Below are 14,341 nucleotides of genomic sequence, written 5' to 3' on the forward strand. Positions count from 1 at the left end.
CCGGGTACACATCCCATGACCCTGCAACATGCTCATTTTATATTTACCATCTCAAAGCACTTAGTGTCCATTTAAACTGAGGAGGGAAATAACATGGATGTGCTTGCACATGTCAGATAGACAGTGCCTTGCAAGTCCTGGGACTTGCATCCTGATTGTCTGCTTTAAATCCCTTTATAATGTGGATGTGGCTATTGAGGAAAATATATTCTTTTTTTACATAGAGATATTAATTAGTTCTGTATACAGCATCCAATAAAGATATTTAATGGAATACTAAAAACATTACAGAGTAAAACAGAGTGAAAGTTCTTTCTTAAAAACATGATAAATTGCACGTGTAGTAAAATCATAGAAAACTCCACAGAAAATACCCTAAGGAGTAAAGAGTAGTCAATACTAGCTGCAGTATTTAAACAGATATGAAATATTTCCTTTAAAGGGACATGCTTCCCAAATGCTAAATAATTTGTTAGTGACGCAGCATATCTGTAAAAAGCTCACTTGAAAGTACATCAGTGTAAAAAGGAAGATAAGTTTCCTCAGTAGTCACATCTCATGGTGAAGGGACTTTAAGTGTCCAATTGGGATGCTAGTCTCGGGACTTATAAGAGAGTGTGTATCTTACATGTGCAGGCATAGTCACTTAATTTCCATTGTCACTTTAAAGGGATATTGTATTTATTGTACACATTTCTCCAATTTAATGTATTCCCAAAGGTGTATTTTACCTGCTGGAGTGTATTTAATTTTTTGAAAACTGATCCTTTTATATTTACTTTTTTCAATTGAAATAATGGCCTTTTCTTGTAGAAACCAACACCAACAATGAAAACATGAATAAAATGCTTTTAAAACATTTATTTTGCATGCAAATATTTTGCAATGCAGCAAAGGATTTCTAATGCAGAAATTAAAAAAGTTGGCTTTAATGCCCATTTAAACAGCTCTTACTTCATGTTTAGTTAGGCAAGAGATTAGAATTTTAAGTATTCATATTAACTTGGATAAATTAAACTGGCACTACACTATACATTAGTAAGGTAAAGAATCTGGTGCCAGATTCCGGTGCTGCCCCTTTAAGATGAATACAACACAATTAGAGATAGAAAAGATAGGGGTTTATATAGCACTCATCCTTACTAAGTAGGGTTAGGAGTAATTGTAAAAACAATCATACTTTATTTATATACATTTAAAAATGGGGTAAATACCCCTATTATTATCAAATGACCCACTACCAAACAACCACACTCAATGCAAACCGATAGTCACTTTTCTGTTTCCTGGCCGATAGCAGGAAACGTCGGCATCAGGTGGCTGAAGTGACTGAGCGGTATGCTAGTAAAGTAATTTAAAACAAACGCGTTTCGGCTAATGAATAGCCTTTCTCAATGTTAAACTTCACAATGTCAGATTGTTTAAGCTGAGGCTCTAGCGTGCACCGTCTTTTATATCCGTTTTTGTTACCCTCTAGCCAATCACAGTGAAACCAGAGAGAGACGCCTTCACATCCTCCAATCATGATATGTGAATGGTGACGCCCACTGTAAAACCTATTCTGTGTGGCTGAAGATTCTTCCTTCCAAAAAGACATGCACGCTCATTGGTAGTGTTAGTAAGGCAAAAATTTCCCTTATGTGGTTCCGATGCTGTCTTATTATTCAAGGCAAAGGTGCTATTTGTCATGCTTTGTGACATTAATCTGGTGTGGGTTCTGATAACCAGCAATATATTCATCACCACATATGTTTAGATTTTGGGATATATAAGGTAAATATAAGGCATACATAGTTCCTAATATTCCAGGAGGCTAAGGGATCACGTTCATACTGTAAATTATTTCCTGCGAATGATCTAGGCTACTGGTTTTCAAACCTATTCTCAGGCTTCCCCAACAGGCCGGATTTTCAGGATTACCTTGGATGAGAGCAGGTAAAATAACCATATTTACTAATCAGTTGATTATTTCACCTGTGCTCTAGTTCAGATATCCTCAAAATCTGGTCTGTTAGGGAGGCCTGGAGACAGGGGAACTGAAGTTCAATATTTTAAGGAATTGTTTTTTTACTGTGTTTCTCAATTTGTAGGGTTTGAGAGAAAGTACAAAGACTATCACTAACCTCAAATTTATTATTAGTTTTTTTTTTCTGCATACCGCAATATAGTGACACAGACATGGACAGCAATTCATTACCACGTATTGACTTCTGGCATCTATTCTTCTATGTCTCAATTTTGCAGTATTTGATAAACTCACTGATTGTGCAAGAGGTGAACAAGGACCAAAAGCAAATGACAGAGAGAATAATGAATCATGTCATGGAGATCATCTACCTGCTGACCGGTGAGGTAAGGGCTCTGGTGATTAAATTTAGTTTTCTTCTGTTAAGTGTGATCAGTCCACGGGTCATCATTACTTCTGGGATATTACTCCTCCCCAACAGGAAGTGCAAGAGGATTCACCCAGCAGAGCTGCATATAGCTCCTCCCCTCTACGTCACTCCCAGTCATTCTCTTGCACCCAACGACTAGATAGGATGTGTGAGAGGACTATGGTGATTATACTTAGTTTTATATCTTCAATCAAAAGTTTGTTATTTTAAAATAGCACCGGAGTGTGTTATTACCTCTCTGGCAGAGTTTGAAGAAGAATCTACCAGAGTTTTGCTATGATTTTAGCCGGAGTAGTTAAGATCATATTGCTGTTCTCGGCCATCTGAGGAGTGAGGTAAACTTCAGATCAGGGGACAGCGGGCAGATGAATCTGCATAGAGGTATGTAGCAGTTTTTATTTTCTGACAATGGAATTGATGAGAAAATCCTGCCATACCGATATAATGTCATGTATGTATACTTTACACTTCAGTATTCTGGGGAATGGTACTTCACTAGAATTACACTGTAAGAAATACATAAAGCTGTTTAATAACTAGAGATTATGTTTAACGTTTTTGCTGGAATGTAAAATCGTTTTCATTTGCTGAGGTACTGTGTGAATAAATGTTTGGGCACTATTTTTCCACTTGGCAGTTGCTTAATCTGTTTTTCTGACAGTTTCTGTTCTCCCTCACTGCTGTGTGTGAGGGGGAGGGGCCGTTTTTTGGCGCTTTTTCTATGCATCAAATATTTCAGTCAGCAACTCATTGTATTCCCTGCATGATCCGGTTCATCTCTACAGAGCTCAGGGGTCTTCAAAACTTATTTTGAGGGAGGTAATTTCTCTCAGCAGAGCTGTGAGAATTATAGTTTGACTGAGATAAAAAACGTTTATTCTGTAATTTGTTTCCTGCTTTCAGAATTTGTTATCTTTGCTAATGGGATTAAACCTTTGCTAAAGTTGTGTTGTTTACAAGGATTGAGGCTATAACTGTTTCAGTTTATTAATTTTCAACTGTCATAGATCTTCTGTGCTTCTTAAAGGCACAGTACATTTTAATATTATTCTAATTGAATTGTATTTCCAAGTTGCAAGTTTATTTGCTAGTGTGTTAAACATGTCTGATTCAGAGGATGATACCTGTGTCATTTGTTGCAATGCCAAAGTGGAGCCCAATAGAAATTTATGTACTAACTGTATTGATGCTACTTTAAATAAAAGTCAATCTGTACAAATTGAACAAATTTCACCAAACAACGAGGGGAGAGTTATGCCGACTAACTCGCCTCACGTGTCAGTACCTACATCTCCCGCTCAGAGGGAGGTGCGTGATATTGTAGCGCCGAGTACATCTGGGCGGCCATTACAAATCACATTACAGGATATGGCTACTGTTATGACTGAGGTTTTGGCTAAATTACCAGAACTAAGAGGTAAGCGTGAGCACTCTGGGGTGAGAACAGAGTGCGCTGATAATATTAGGGCCATGTCAGACACTGCGTCACAGGTGGCAGAACATGAGGACGGAGAACTTCATTCTGTGGGTGACGGTTCTGATCCAAACAGACTGGATTCAGATATTTCAAATTTTAAATTTAAACTGGAAAACCTCCGTGTATTACTAGGGGAGGTGTTAGCGGCTCTGAATGATTGTAACACAGTTGCAATACCAGAGAAAATGTGTAGGTTGGATAAATATTTTGCGGTACCGACGAGTACTGAGGTTTTTCCTATACCTAAGAGACTTACTGAAATTGTTACTAAGGAGTGGGATAGACCCGGTGTGCCGTTCTCACCCCCTCCGATATTTAGAAAAATGTTTCCAATAGACGCCACCACAAGGGACTTATGGCAAACGGTCCCTAAGGTGGAGGGAGCAGTTTCTACCTTAGCTAAGCGTACCACTATCCCGGTGGAGGATAGCTGTGCTTTTTCAGATCCAATGGATAAAAAGTTAGAGGGTTACCTTAAGAAAATGTTTGTTCAACAAGGTTTTATATTGCAACCCCTTGCATGCATTGCGCCGATCACGGCTGCAGCGGCATTCTGGATTGAGTCTCTGGAAGAGAACATTGGTTCAGCTACTCTGGACGACATTACGGACAGGCTTAGAGTCCTTAAACTAGCTAATTCATTCATTTCGGAGGCCGTAGTACATCTTACTAAACTTACGGCGAAAAATTCAGGATTCGCCATTCAGGCACGCAGGGCGCTGTGGCTAAAATCCTGGTCAGCTGATGTTACTTCTAAGTCTAAATTGCTTAATATACCTTTCAAAGGGCAGACCTTATTCGGGCCCGGGTTGAAAGAGATTATCGCTGACATTACAGGAGGTAAAGGCCATGCCCTGCCTCAGGACAAAGCCAAAGCCAAGACTAGACAGTCTAATTTTCGTTCCTTTCGTAATTTCAAAGCAGGAGCAGCATCAACTTCCTCTGCACCAAAACAGGAAGGAGCTGTTGCTCGCTACAGACAAGGCTGGAAACCTAACCAGTCCTGGAACAAGGGCAAGCAGACTAGGAAACCTGCTGCTGCCCCTAAAACAGCATGAATTGAGGGCCCCCGATCCGGGATCGGATCTAGTGGGGGGCAGACTTTCTCTCTTCGCCCAGGCTTGGGCAAGAGATGTTCAGGATCCCTGGGCGCTAGAGATAATATCTCAGGGATACCTTCTGGACTTCAAATACGCTCCTCCAAGAGAGAGATTTCATCTGTCAAGATTGTCAACAATCCAGACAAAGAAAGAGGCGTTTCTACGCTGCGTACAAGAGCTCTTGTTAATGGGAGTAATCCATCCAGTTCCACGATCGGAACAGGGACAGGGGTTTTACTCAAATCTGTTTGTGGTTCCCAAAAAAGAGGGAACTTTCAGACCAATCCTGGACTTAAAGATCCTAAACAAATTCCTAAGAGTTCCATCGTTCAAGATGGAGACTATTCGGACAATTTTACCTATGATCCAAGAGGGTCAATACATGACCACTGTAGATTTAAAAGATGCTTACCTTCACATACCGATTCACAAAGATCATTATCGGTACCTAAGGTTTGCCTTCCTAGACAGGCATTACCAGTTTGTGGCTCTTCCATTCGGATTGGCTACAGCTCCAAGAATCTTCACAAAGGTTCTGGGTGCTCTTCTGGCGGTACTAAGACCGCGGGGAATCTCGGTAGCTCCATACCTAGACGACATTCTGATACAAGCTTCAAGCTTTCAAACTGCCAAGTCTCATACAGAGTTAGTGCTGGCATTTCTAAGGTCACATGGATGGAAGGTGAACGAAAAGAAAAGTTCACTCGTTCCACTCACAAGAGTTCCCTTCCTGGGGACTCTTATAGATTCTGTAGAAATGAAGATTTACCTGACAGAGGACAGGCTAACAAGACTTCAAAGTGCTTGCCGCACCCTTCATTCCATTCAACACCCGTCAGTGGCTCAATGCATGGAGGTAATCGGCTTAATGGTAGCGGCAATGGACATAGTACCCTTTGCACGCTTACACCTCAGACCACTGCAACTGTGCATGCTAAGTCAGTGGAATGGGGATTACTCAGACTTATCCCCTTCTCTGGATCAAGAGACCAGAAATTCTCTTCTATGGTGGCTTTCTCGGCCACATCTGTCCAGGGGGATGCCATTCAGCAGACCAGACTGGACAATTGTAACAACAGACGCCAGCCTTCTAGGTTGGGGTGCCGTCTGGAATTCTCTGAAGGCTCAGGGACAATGGAGTCAGGAGGAGAGTCTCCTGCCAATAAACATTCTGGAATTGAGAGCAGTTCTCAATGCCCTCCTGGCTTGGCCCCAGTTGACAACTCGGGGGTTCATCAGGTTTCAGTCGGACAACATCACGACTGTAGCCTACATCAACCATCAGGGAGGGACAAGAAGCTCCCTAGCTATGATGGAAGTATCAAAGATAATTTGCTGGGCAGAGTCTCACAGTTGCCACCTGTCAGCAATCCACATCCCGGGAGTGGAGAACTGGGAGGCGGATTTCTTAAGTCGTCAGACTTTTCATCCGGGGGAGTGGGAACTTCATCCGGAGGTCTTTGCCCAAATACTTCGACGTTGGGGCAAACCAGAGATAGATCTCATGGCGTCTCGACAGAACGCCAAGCTTCCTCGTTACGGGTCCAGATCCAGGGATCCAGGAGCAGTCCTGATAGATGCTCTGACAGCACCTTGGGACTTCAGGATGGCTTACGTGTTTCCACCCTTCCCGTTGCTTCCTCGATTGATTGCCAGAATCAAACAAGAGAGAGCATCAGTGATTCTAATAGCACCTGCGTGGCCACGCAGGACTTGGTATGCAGACCTGGTGGACATGTCATCCTGTCCACCTTGGTCTCTACCTCTGAAACAGGACCTTCTGATACAGGGTCCCTTCAAACATCAAAATCTAACTTCTCTGAAGCTGACTGCTTGGAAATTGAACGCTTGATTTTATCAAGACGTGGATTTTCTGAGTCAGTTATTGATACCTTAATACAGGCTAGGAAACCTGTTACCAGAAAGATTTACCATAAGATATGGCGTAAATACCTATATTGGTGTGAATCCAAAGGTTACTCTTGGAGTAAGGTTAGGATTCCTAGGATATTGTCTTTTCTACAAGAAGGTTTAGAAAAGGGTTTATCTGCTAGTTCATTAAAGGGACAGATCTCAGCTCTGTCCATTCTGTTACACAAACGTCTGTCAGAAGTTCCTGACGTCCAGGCTTTTTGTCAGGCTTTGGCCAGAATTAAGCCTGTGTTTAAAACTGTTGCTCCACCATGGAGTTTAAACCTTGTTCTTAATGTTTTACAGGGCGTTCCGTTTGAACCCCTTCATTCCATTGATATAAAGTTGTTATCTTGGAAAGTTCTATTTTTAATGGCTATTTCCTCGGCTCGAAGAGTCTCTGAATTATCAGCCTTACATTGTGATTCTCCTTATTTGATTTTTCATTCGGATAAGGTAGTCCTGCGTACTAAACCTGGGTTCTTACCTAAGGTAGTTACTAACAGGAATATCAATCAAGAGATTGTTGTTCCTTCCTTATGCCCAAATCCTTCTTCAAAGAAGGAACGTCTACTGCACAACCTGGATGTAGTCCGTGCTCTAAAATTTTACTTACAGGCAACTAAGGAATTTCGACAAACGTCTTCTCTGTTTGTCATTTACTCTGGGCAGAGGAGAGGTCAAAAAGCTTCCGCTACCTCTCTTTCTTTTTGGCTTCGTAGCATAATTCGTTTAGCTTATGAGACTGCTGGACAGCAGCCTCCTGAAAGAATTACAGCTCATTCTACTAGAGCTGTGGCTTCCACTTGGGCCTTCAAGAATGAGGCCTCTGTTGAACAGATTTGCAAGGCTGCAACTTGGTCTTCGCTTCATACTTTTTACAAATTTTACAAATTTGACACTTTTGCTTCATCGGAGGTTATTTTTGGGAGAAAGGTTCTTCAGGCAGTGGTTCCTTCTGTATAAAGAGCCTGCCTATCCCTCCCGTCATCCGTGTACTTTTGCTTTGGTATTGGTATCCCAGAAGTAATGATGACCCGTGGACTGATCACACTTAACAGAAGAAAACATAATTTATGCTTACCTTATAATTTCTTTTCTTCTGTAGTGTGATCAGTCCACGGCCCGCCCTGTTTTTAAGGCAGGTAAATATTTTTTGATTTATACTCCAGTCACCACTTCACCCTTGGCTTTTCCTTTCTCGTTGGTCCTTGGTCGAATGACTGGGAGTGACGTAGAGGGGAGGAGCTATATGCAGCTCTGCTGGGTGAATCCTCTTGCACTTCCTGTTGGGGAGGAGTAATATCCCAGAAGTAATGATGACCCGTGGACTGATCACACTACAGAAGAAAGGAATTTATCAGGTAAGCATAAATTATGTTTTTTTTCTTTCATGATTCAGATAGAACATACAATTTAAACCACTTTCCAATTTACTTCTATAATCAAATTTGCTTTGTTGTCTTGGTAACCTTTTGTTGAAGGCAATGCACAACTGGGAGCTATCTGAACACATCTGGTCAGCAAATGACACGAGGCATTTATGTGCACCCACCAATCAGCAACTAGCTCCCATAAATGCCTTGCTGCACCTGAGCCTACCTAGGTATGTTTTTTTAACACAGTATAACAAAAAAACAAAGCAAATTAGATAATAGAAATAAATTGGAAAGTTTTTTTAAAATTGCATATTCTAAATCATGACAGTTTTTAATTTTGACTTTACTGTTCCTTTAACACACATACTCTTTGCAGAATAGTGGAAAGGTAGGTTTGTACTTAGATGTAAAAAGACACAGAGCAAGAGTAATATAAGATAATGCAGTTGACAAATTAAAATCATGTGGCATTAAGTTGAAGTGGACTACTTTTGACCTCAAAGGCATTTGGAAATCAATATTAAACTTTCCCCATATATGGAGCGTACATTTAAAAAACTAATTCCAGTTTACTTCTGTTATCAAATGTATTTATTTCTGTTGGACTTAGTGGTTGAAAGTTGACCCTTTTCCATGAGGGCATACTGAAGTAGGCTCACAAGTGTGCTAATGTCTTGAGCTGTAGGGTGCTGTAGCTTCAGCCACTCTGTGCGAAAAAACTCTATGGTAAACTGAGCTACTGTACATGACAGCTGTATAGATAGAAGCACTGTTTAATGAAGAAGACTGAGAGTTCATCTATATTGGATAGCAGACATCCAAGCGGTGTTTACAGCAGTAGTAATATAGTAGATGAAGTTGAAAGAAGATAGAACGTCAACCTACACAGATCCAACCTGATTTACAATAAAAGCTCAAATAGAGCCTAATTTAATCCCATTAAAAAGGTTACCATTTGACCCAAGCAATCATATCCTTTAATTCTGTTTTTTAGCCAGAAATGTATCTAAGCCATTTTTAAATGTTTCTAAGTTATTGGCATTCGCTACCTCCTAGGCAATGAGTTCCACAATTTGATTGCTCTTACAGTGAAAACACATTTATTTTACTGGAGATTAAATCTCCTATCCTCCAGCCTTAAACTGTAACATCTTGTCATAAACAATTTTCTCAGAATAAACAGAGCTTCCGCCAACTCTGTATATGGGCATTGATAACTCTGCATTGTCTTTTTTGAGATTGGCTCCCAGAACTGCACTCCATACTCAAGGTGAGGTCTTACCAAGGATTTATATAGTGACAGAATTATGCTTTCCTCCCTTGCATCAATGCCTCTTTTAATACATGCTATTATCTTAGCCTTAGAAGCCACTGCCCTGCATTGTGCACCCATATTTAGCTTATCTATAAGTACGCCTAAATCTCTTTCCTCCTCTGTATTATGTATTAACTAAACTATTTTTCCTTGCACTGTAACCCATCGAGTGCAAAAAGCCGAACTTCAAATATCGCGCATGCTTTCACGTACTCCCCCATACACATCAATAGAGCAAAAAAGTGGGAAAAAACCTAGTTGCATGCAAATCCAATCGCATATTCTCATGTGCGCTAATCCAACAGGAAAATATGAATATTTCACATTCCAATGTTCTTCACATAGAAGAATATGTTCTATTTTTCTCTTGTTAAGTGTATCCAGTCCACGGATCATCCATTACTTGTGGGATATTCTCCTTCCCAACAGGAAGTTGCAAGAGGATCACCCACAGCAGAGCTGCTATATAGCTCCTCCCCTCACTGCCATATCCAGTCATTCTCTTGCAACTCTCAACTAAGATGGAGGTCGTAAGAGGACTGTGGTGTTTTATACTTAGTTTATTTCTTCAATCAAAAGTTTGTTATTTTTAAATGGTACCGGAGTGTACTGTTTATCTCAGGCAGTATTTAGAAGAAGAATCTGCCTGCGTTTTCTATGATCTTAGCAGAAGTAACTAAGATCCTTTGCTGTTCTCACATATTCTGAGGAGTGAGGTAACTTCAGAGGGGGAATAGCGTGCAGGTTTTCCTGTAATAAGGTATGTGCAGTTAAAATATTTTTCTAGGGATGGAATTTGCTAGAAAATGCTGCTGATACCGAAGTAATGTAAGTAAAGCCTTAAATGCAGTGATAGTGACTGGTATCAGGCTTATTAATAGAGATACATACTCTTATAAAAGTGTATTTTAAAACGTTTGCTGGCATGTTTAATCGTTTTTTTACATATGTTTGGTGATAAAACTTATTGGGGCCTAGTTTTTTCCACATGGCTGGCTTGAATTTTGCCTAGAAACAGTTCCCTGAGGCTTCCCACTGTTGTAATATGAGTGGGAGGGGCCTATTTTGGCGTTTTTTTGCACAGCAAAAATTACAGACACAGACATCCAGCTTCTTCCTGCATGATCCAGGACTTCTCTGAAGGGCTCAAAAGGCTTCAAAAGTCGTTTTGAGGGAGGTAGAAAGCCACAGTAGAGCTGTGGCAGTTGTTGTGACTGTTTAAAAAACGTTTTTGTCATTTGTTATTCCGTTTTTGGTATTAAGGGGTTAATCATCCATTTGCAAGTGGGTGCAATGCTCTGCTAACTTATTACATACACTGTAAAAATTTCGTTAGTGTAACTGCATTTTTTCACTGTTATTTCAAAATTTGGGAAAATTTGTGTTTCTTAAAGGCGCAGTAACGTTTTTTATATTGCTTGTAAACTTGTTTTAAAGTGTTTTCCAAGCTTGCTAGTCTCATTGCTAGTCTGTTTAAACATGTCTGACACAGAGGAACCTACTTGTTCATTATCTTTGAAAGCCATGGTGGAGCCCCATAGGAGAATGTGTACTAAATGTATTGATTTCACCTTAAATAGTAAAGATCAGTCTTTATCTATAAAAGAATTATCACCAGAGGGTTCTGTCGAGGGGGAAGTTATGCCGACTAACTCTCCCCACGTGTCAGACCCTTCGCCTCCCGCTCAGGGGACGCACGCTAATATGGCGCCAATTACATCAGGGACGCCCATAGCGATTACCTTGCAGGACATGGCTGCAATCATGAATAATACCCTGTCAGAGGTATTATCTAGATTGCCTGAATTAAGAGGCAAGCGCGATAGCTCTGGGGTTAGGAAAGATACAGAGCGCGCGAATGCTGTTAGAGCCATGTCTGATACTGCGTCACAGTATGCAGAACATGAGGACGGAGAGCTTCAGTCTGTGGGTGACATCTCTGACTCGGGGAAACCTGATTCAGAGATTTCTAATTTTAAATTTAAGCTTGAGAACCTCCGTGTATTGCTTGGGGAGGTATTAGCTGCTCTGAATGACTGTAACACAGTTGCAATTCCAGAGAAATTGTGTAGGCTGGATAGATACTATGCGGTGCCGGTGTGTACTGACGTTTTTCCTATACCTAAAAGGCTTACAGAAATTATTAGCAAGGAGTGGGATAGACCCGGTGTGCCCTTTTCCCCACCTCCTATATTTAGAAAAATGTTTCCAATAGACGCCACTACACGGGACTTATGGCAGACGGTCCCTAAAGTGGAGGGAGCAGTTTCTACTTTAGCAAAGCGTACCACTATCCTGGTTGAGGACAGTTGTGCTTTTTCAGATCCAATGGATAAAAAATTGGAGGGTTACCTTAAGAAAATGTTTATTCAACAAGGTTTTATTTTACAGCCCCTTGCATGCATTGCGCCTGTCACTGCTGCGGCGGCATTCTGGTTTGAGGCCCTGGAAGAGGCCATCCAGACAGCTCCATTGAATTAAATTATTGACAAGCTTAGAACGCTTAAGCTAGCTAACTCATTTGTTTCTGATGCCATTGTTCATTTGACTAAACTAACGGCTAAGAATTCCGGATTCGCCATCCAGGCGCGTAGGGCGCTATGGCTTAAATCCTGGTCAGCTAACGTGACTTCAAAGTCTAAATTACTCAACATTCCTTTCAAGGGGCAGACCTTATTCGGGCCTGGCTTGAAGGAAATTATTGCTGACATTACTGGAGGCAAGGGTCATACCCTTCCTCAGGACAGGGCCAAATCAAAGGCCAAACAGTCTAATTTTCGTGCCTTTCGAAATTTCAAGGCAGGAGCAGCATCAATTTCCTCCGTTTCAAAACAAGAGGGAACTGTTGCTCATTCCAGACAGGCCTGGAAACCTAACCAGTCCTGGAACAAGGGCAAGCAGGCCAGAAAGCCTGCTGCTGCCCCCAAGACAGCATGAAGGAACGGCCCCCTATCCGGAAACGGATCTAGTGGGGGGCAGACTTTCTCTCTTCGCCCAGGCGTGGGCAAGAGATGTTCAGGATCCCTGGGCGTTGGAGATCATATCTCAGGGATATCTTCTGGACTTCAAAGCTTCTCCTCCACAAGGGAGATTTCATCTTTCAAGGTTATCAGCAAACCAGATAAAGAAAGAGGCATTCCTAAGCTGTGTGCAAGACCTCCTAGTAATGGGAGTGATCCATCCAGTTCCGCGGACGGAACAAGGACAGGGATTTTATTCAAATCTGTTTGTGATTCCCAAGAAAGAGGGAACCTTCAGACCAATCTTGGATCTAAAGATCTTAAACAAATTCCTCAGCGTTCCATCATTCAAAATGGAAACTATTTGGACCATCCTACCCATGATCCAAGAGGGTCAGTACATGACCACAGTGGACTTAAAGGATGCCTACCTTCACATACCGATTCACAAAGATCATCATCGGTTTCTAAGGTTTGCCTTTCTAGACAGGCATTACCAATTTGTAGCTCTTCCCTTCGGGTTGGCCACTACCCCGAGAATTTTTACAAAGGTTCTGGGCTCACTTCTGGCGGTTCTAAGACCGCGAGGCATAGCGGTGGCTCCGTATCTAGACGACATCCTGATACAGGCGTCAAGCTTTCAAATTGCCAAGTCTCATACAGAGATAGTTCTGGCATTTCTGAGGTCGCATGGGTGGAAAGTGAACGTGGAAAAGAGTTCTCTATCACCACTCACAAGAGTCTCCTTCCTAGGGACTCTTATAGATTCTGTAGAGATGAAAATTTACCTGACGGAGTCCAGGTTATCAAAACTTCTAAATGCTTGCTGTGTCCTTCATTCCATTCCACGCCCGTCAGTGGCTCAGTGCATGGAAGTAATCGGCTTCATGGTAGCGGCAATGGACATAGTGCCATTTGCGCGCCTGCATCTCAGACCACTGCAATTATGCCTGCTAAGTCAGTGGAATGGGGATTACTCAGATTTGTCCCCTCTACTAAATCTGGATCAATAGACCAGAGATTCTCTTCTCTGGTGGCTTTCTCGGGTCCATCTGTCCAAGGGTATGACCTTTCGCAGGCCAGATTGGACGATTGTAACAACAGATGCCAGCCTTCTAGGTTGGGGCGCAGTCTGGAACTCCCTGAAGGCTCAGGGATCGTGGACTCAGGAGGAGAAACTCCTCCCGATAAATATTCTGGAGTTAAGAGCAATATTCAAGGCTCTTCTAGCTTGGCCTCAGTTAGCAACACTGAGGTTCATCAGATTTCAGTCGGATAACATCACGACTGTGGCTTACATCAACCATCAAGGGGGAACCAGGAGTTCCCTAGCGATGTTAGAAGTCTCAAAGATAATTCGCTGGGCAGAGTCTCACTCTTGCCACCTGTCAGCGATCCACATCCCAGGTGTAGAGAACTGGGAGGCGGATTTTCTAAGTCGTCAGACTTTTCATCCGGGGGAGTGGGAACTCCATCCGGAGGTGTTTGCTCAACTGGTCCATCGTTGGGGCAAACCAGAACTGGATCTCATGGCGTCTCGCCAGAACGCCAAGCTTCCTTGTTACGGATCCAGGTCCAGGGACCCGGGAGCAACGCTGATAGATGCTCTAGCAGCTCCTTGGTTCTTCAACCTGACCTATGTGTTTCCACCGTTTCCTCTGCTCCCTCGACTGATTGCCAAAATCAAACAGGAGAGAGCATCGGTGATTCTGATAGCGCCTGCGTGGCCACGCAGGACCTGGTATGCAGACCTAGTGGACATGTCATCTCTTCCACCATGGACTCTGCCTCTGAGGCAGGACC

General features: G+C 42.1%; 1 protein-coding gene across 3 annotated transcripts in view; it reads left to right on the forward strand.

Moving 5' to 3' along the window:
* LOC128638504 (oocyte zinc finger protein XlCOF8.4) overlaps positions 1-14,341 on the forward strand; it is a 149,162-nt gene that overhangs the window by 16,384 nt on the left and 118,437 nt on the right. For all 3 annotated transcript variants that reach the window (XM_053690495.1, XM_053690493.1, XM_053690494.1), the window contains exon 3: positions 2,245-2,352. In XM_053690495.1, the coding sequence (XP_053546470.1) occupies positions 2,245-2,352 (108 nt within the window). The remainder of the gene's footprint in view (positions 1-2,244; positions 2,353-14,341) is intronic.

This window comes from Bombina bombina, chromosome 8, assembly GCF_027579735.1.
Source record: "Bombina bombina isolate aBomBom1 chromosome 8, aBomBom1.pri, whole genome shotgun sequence".
Taxonomy (NCBI): domain Eukaryota; kingdom Metazoa; phylum Chordata; class Amphibia; order Anura; family Bombinatoridae; genus Bombina; species Bombina bombina.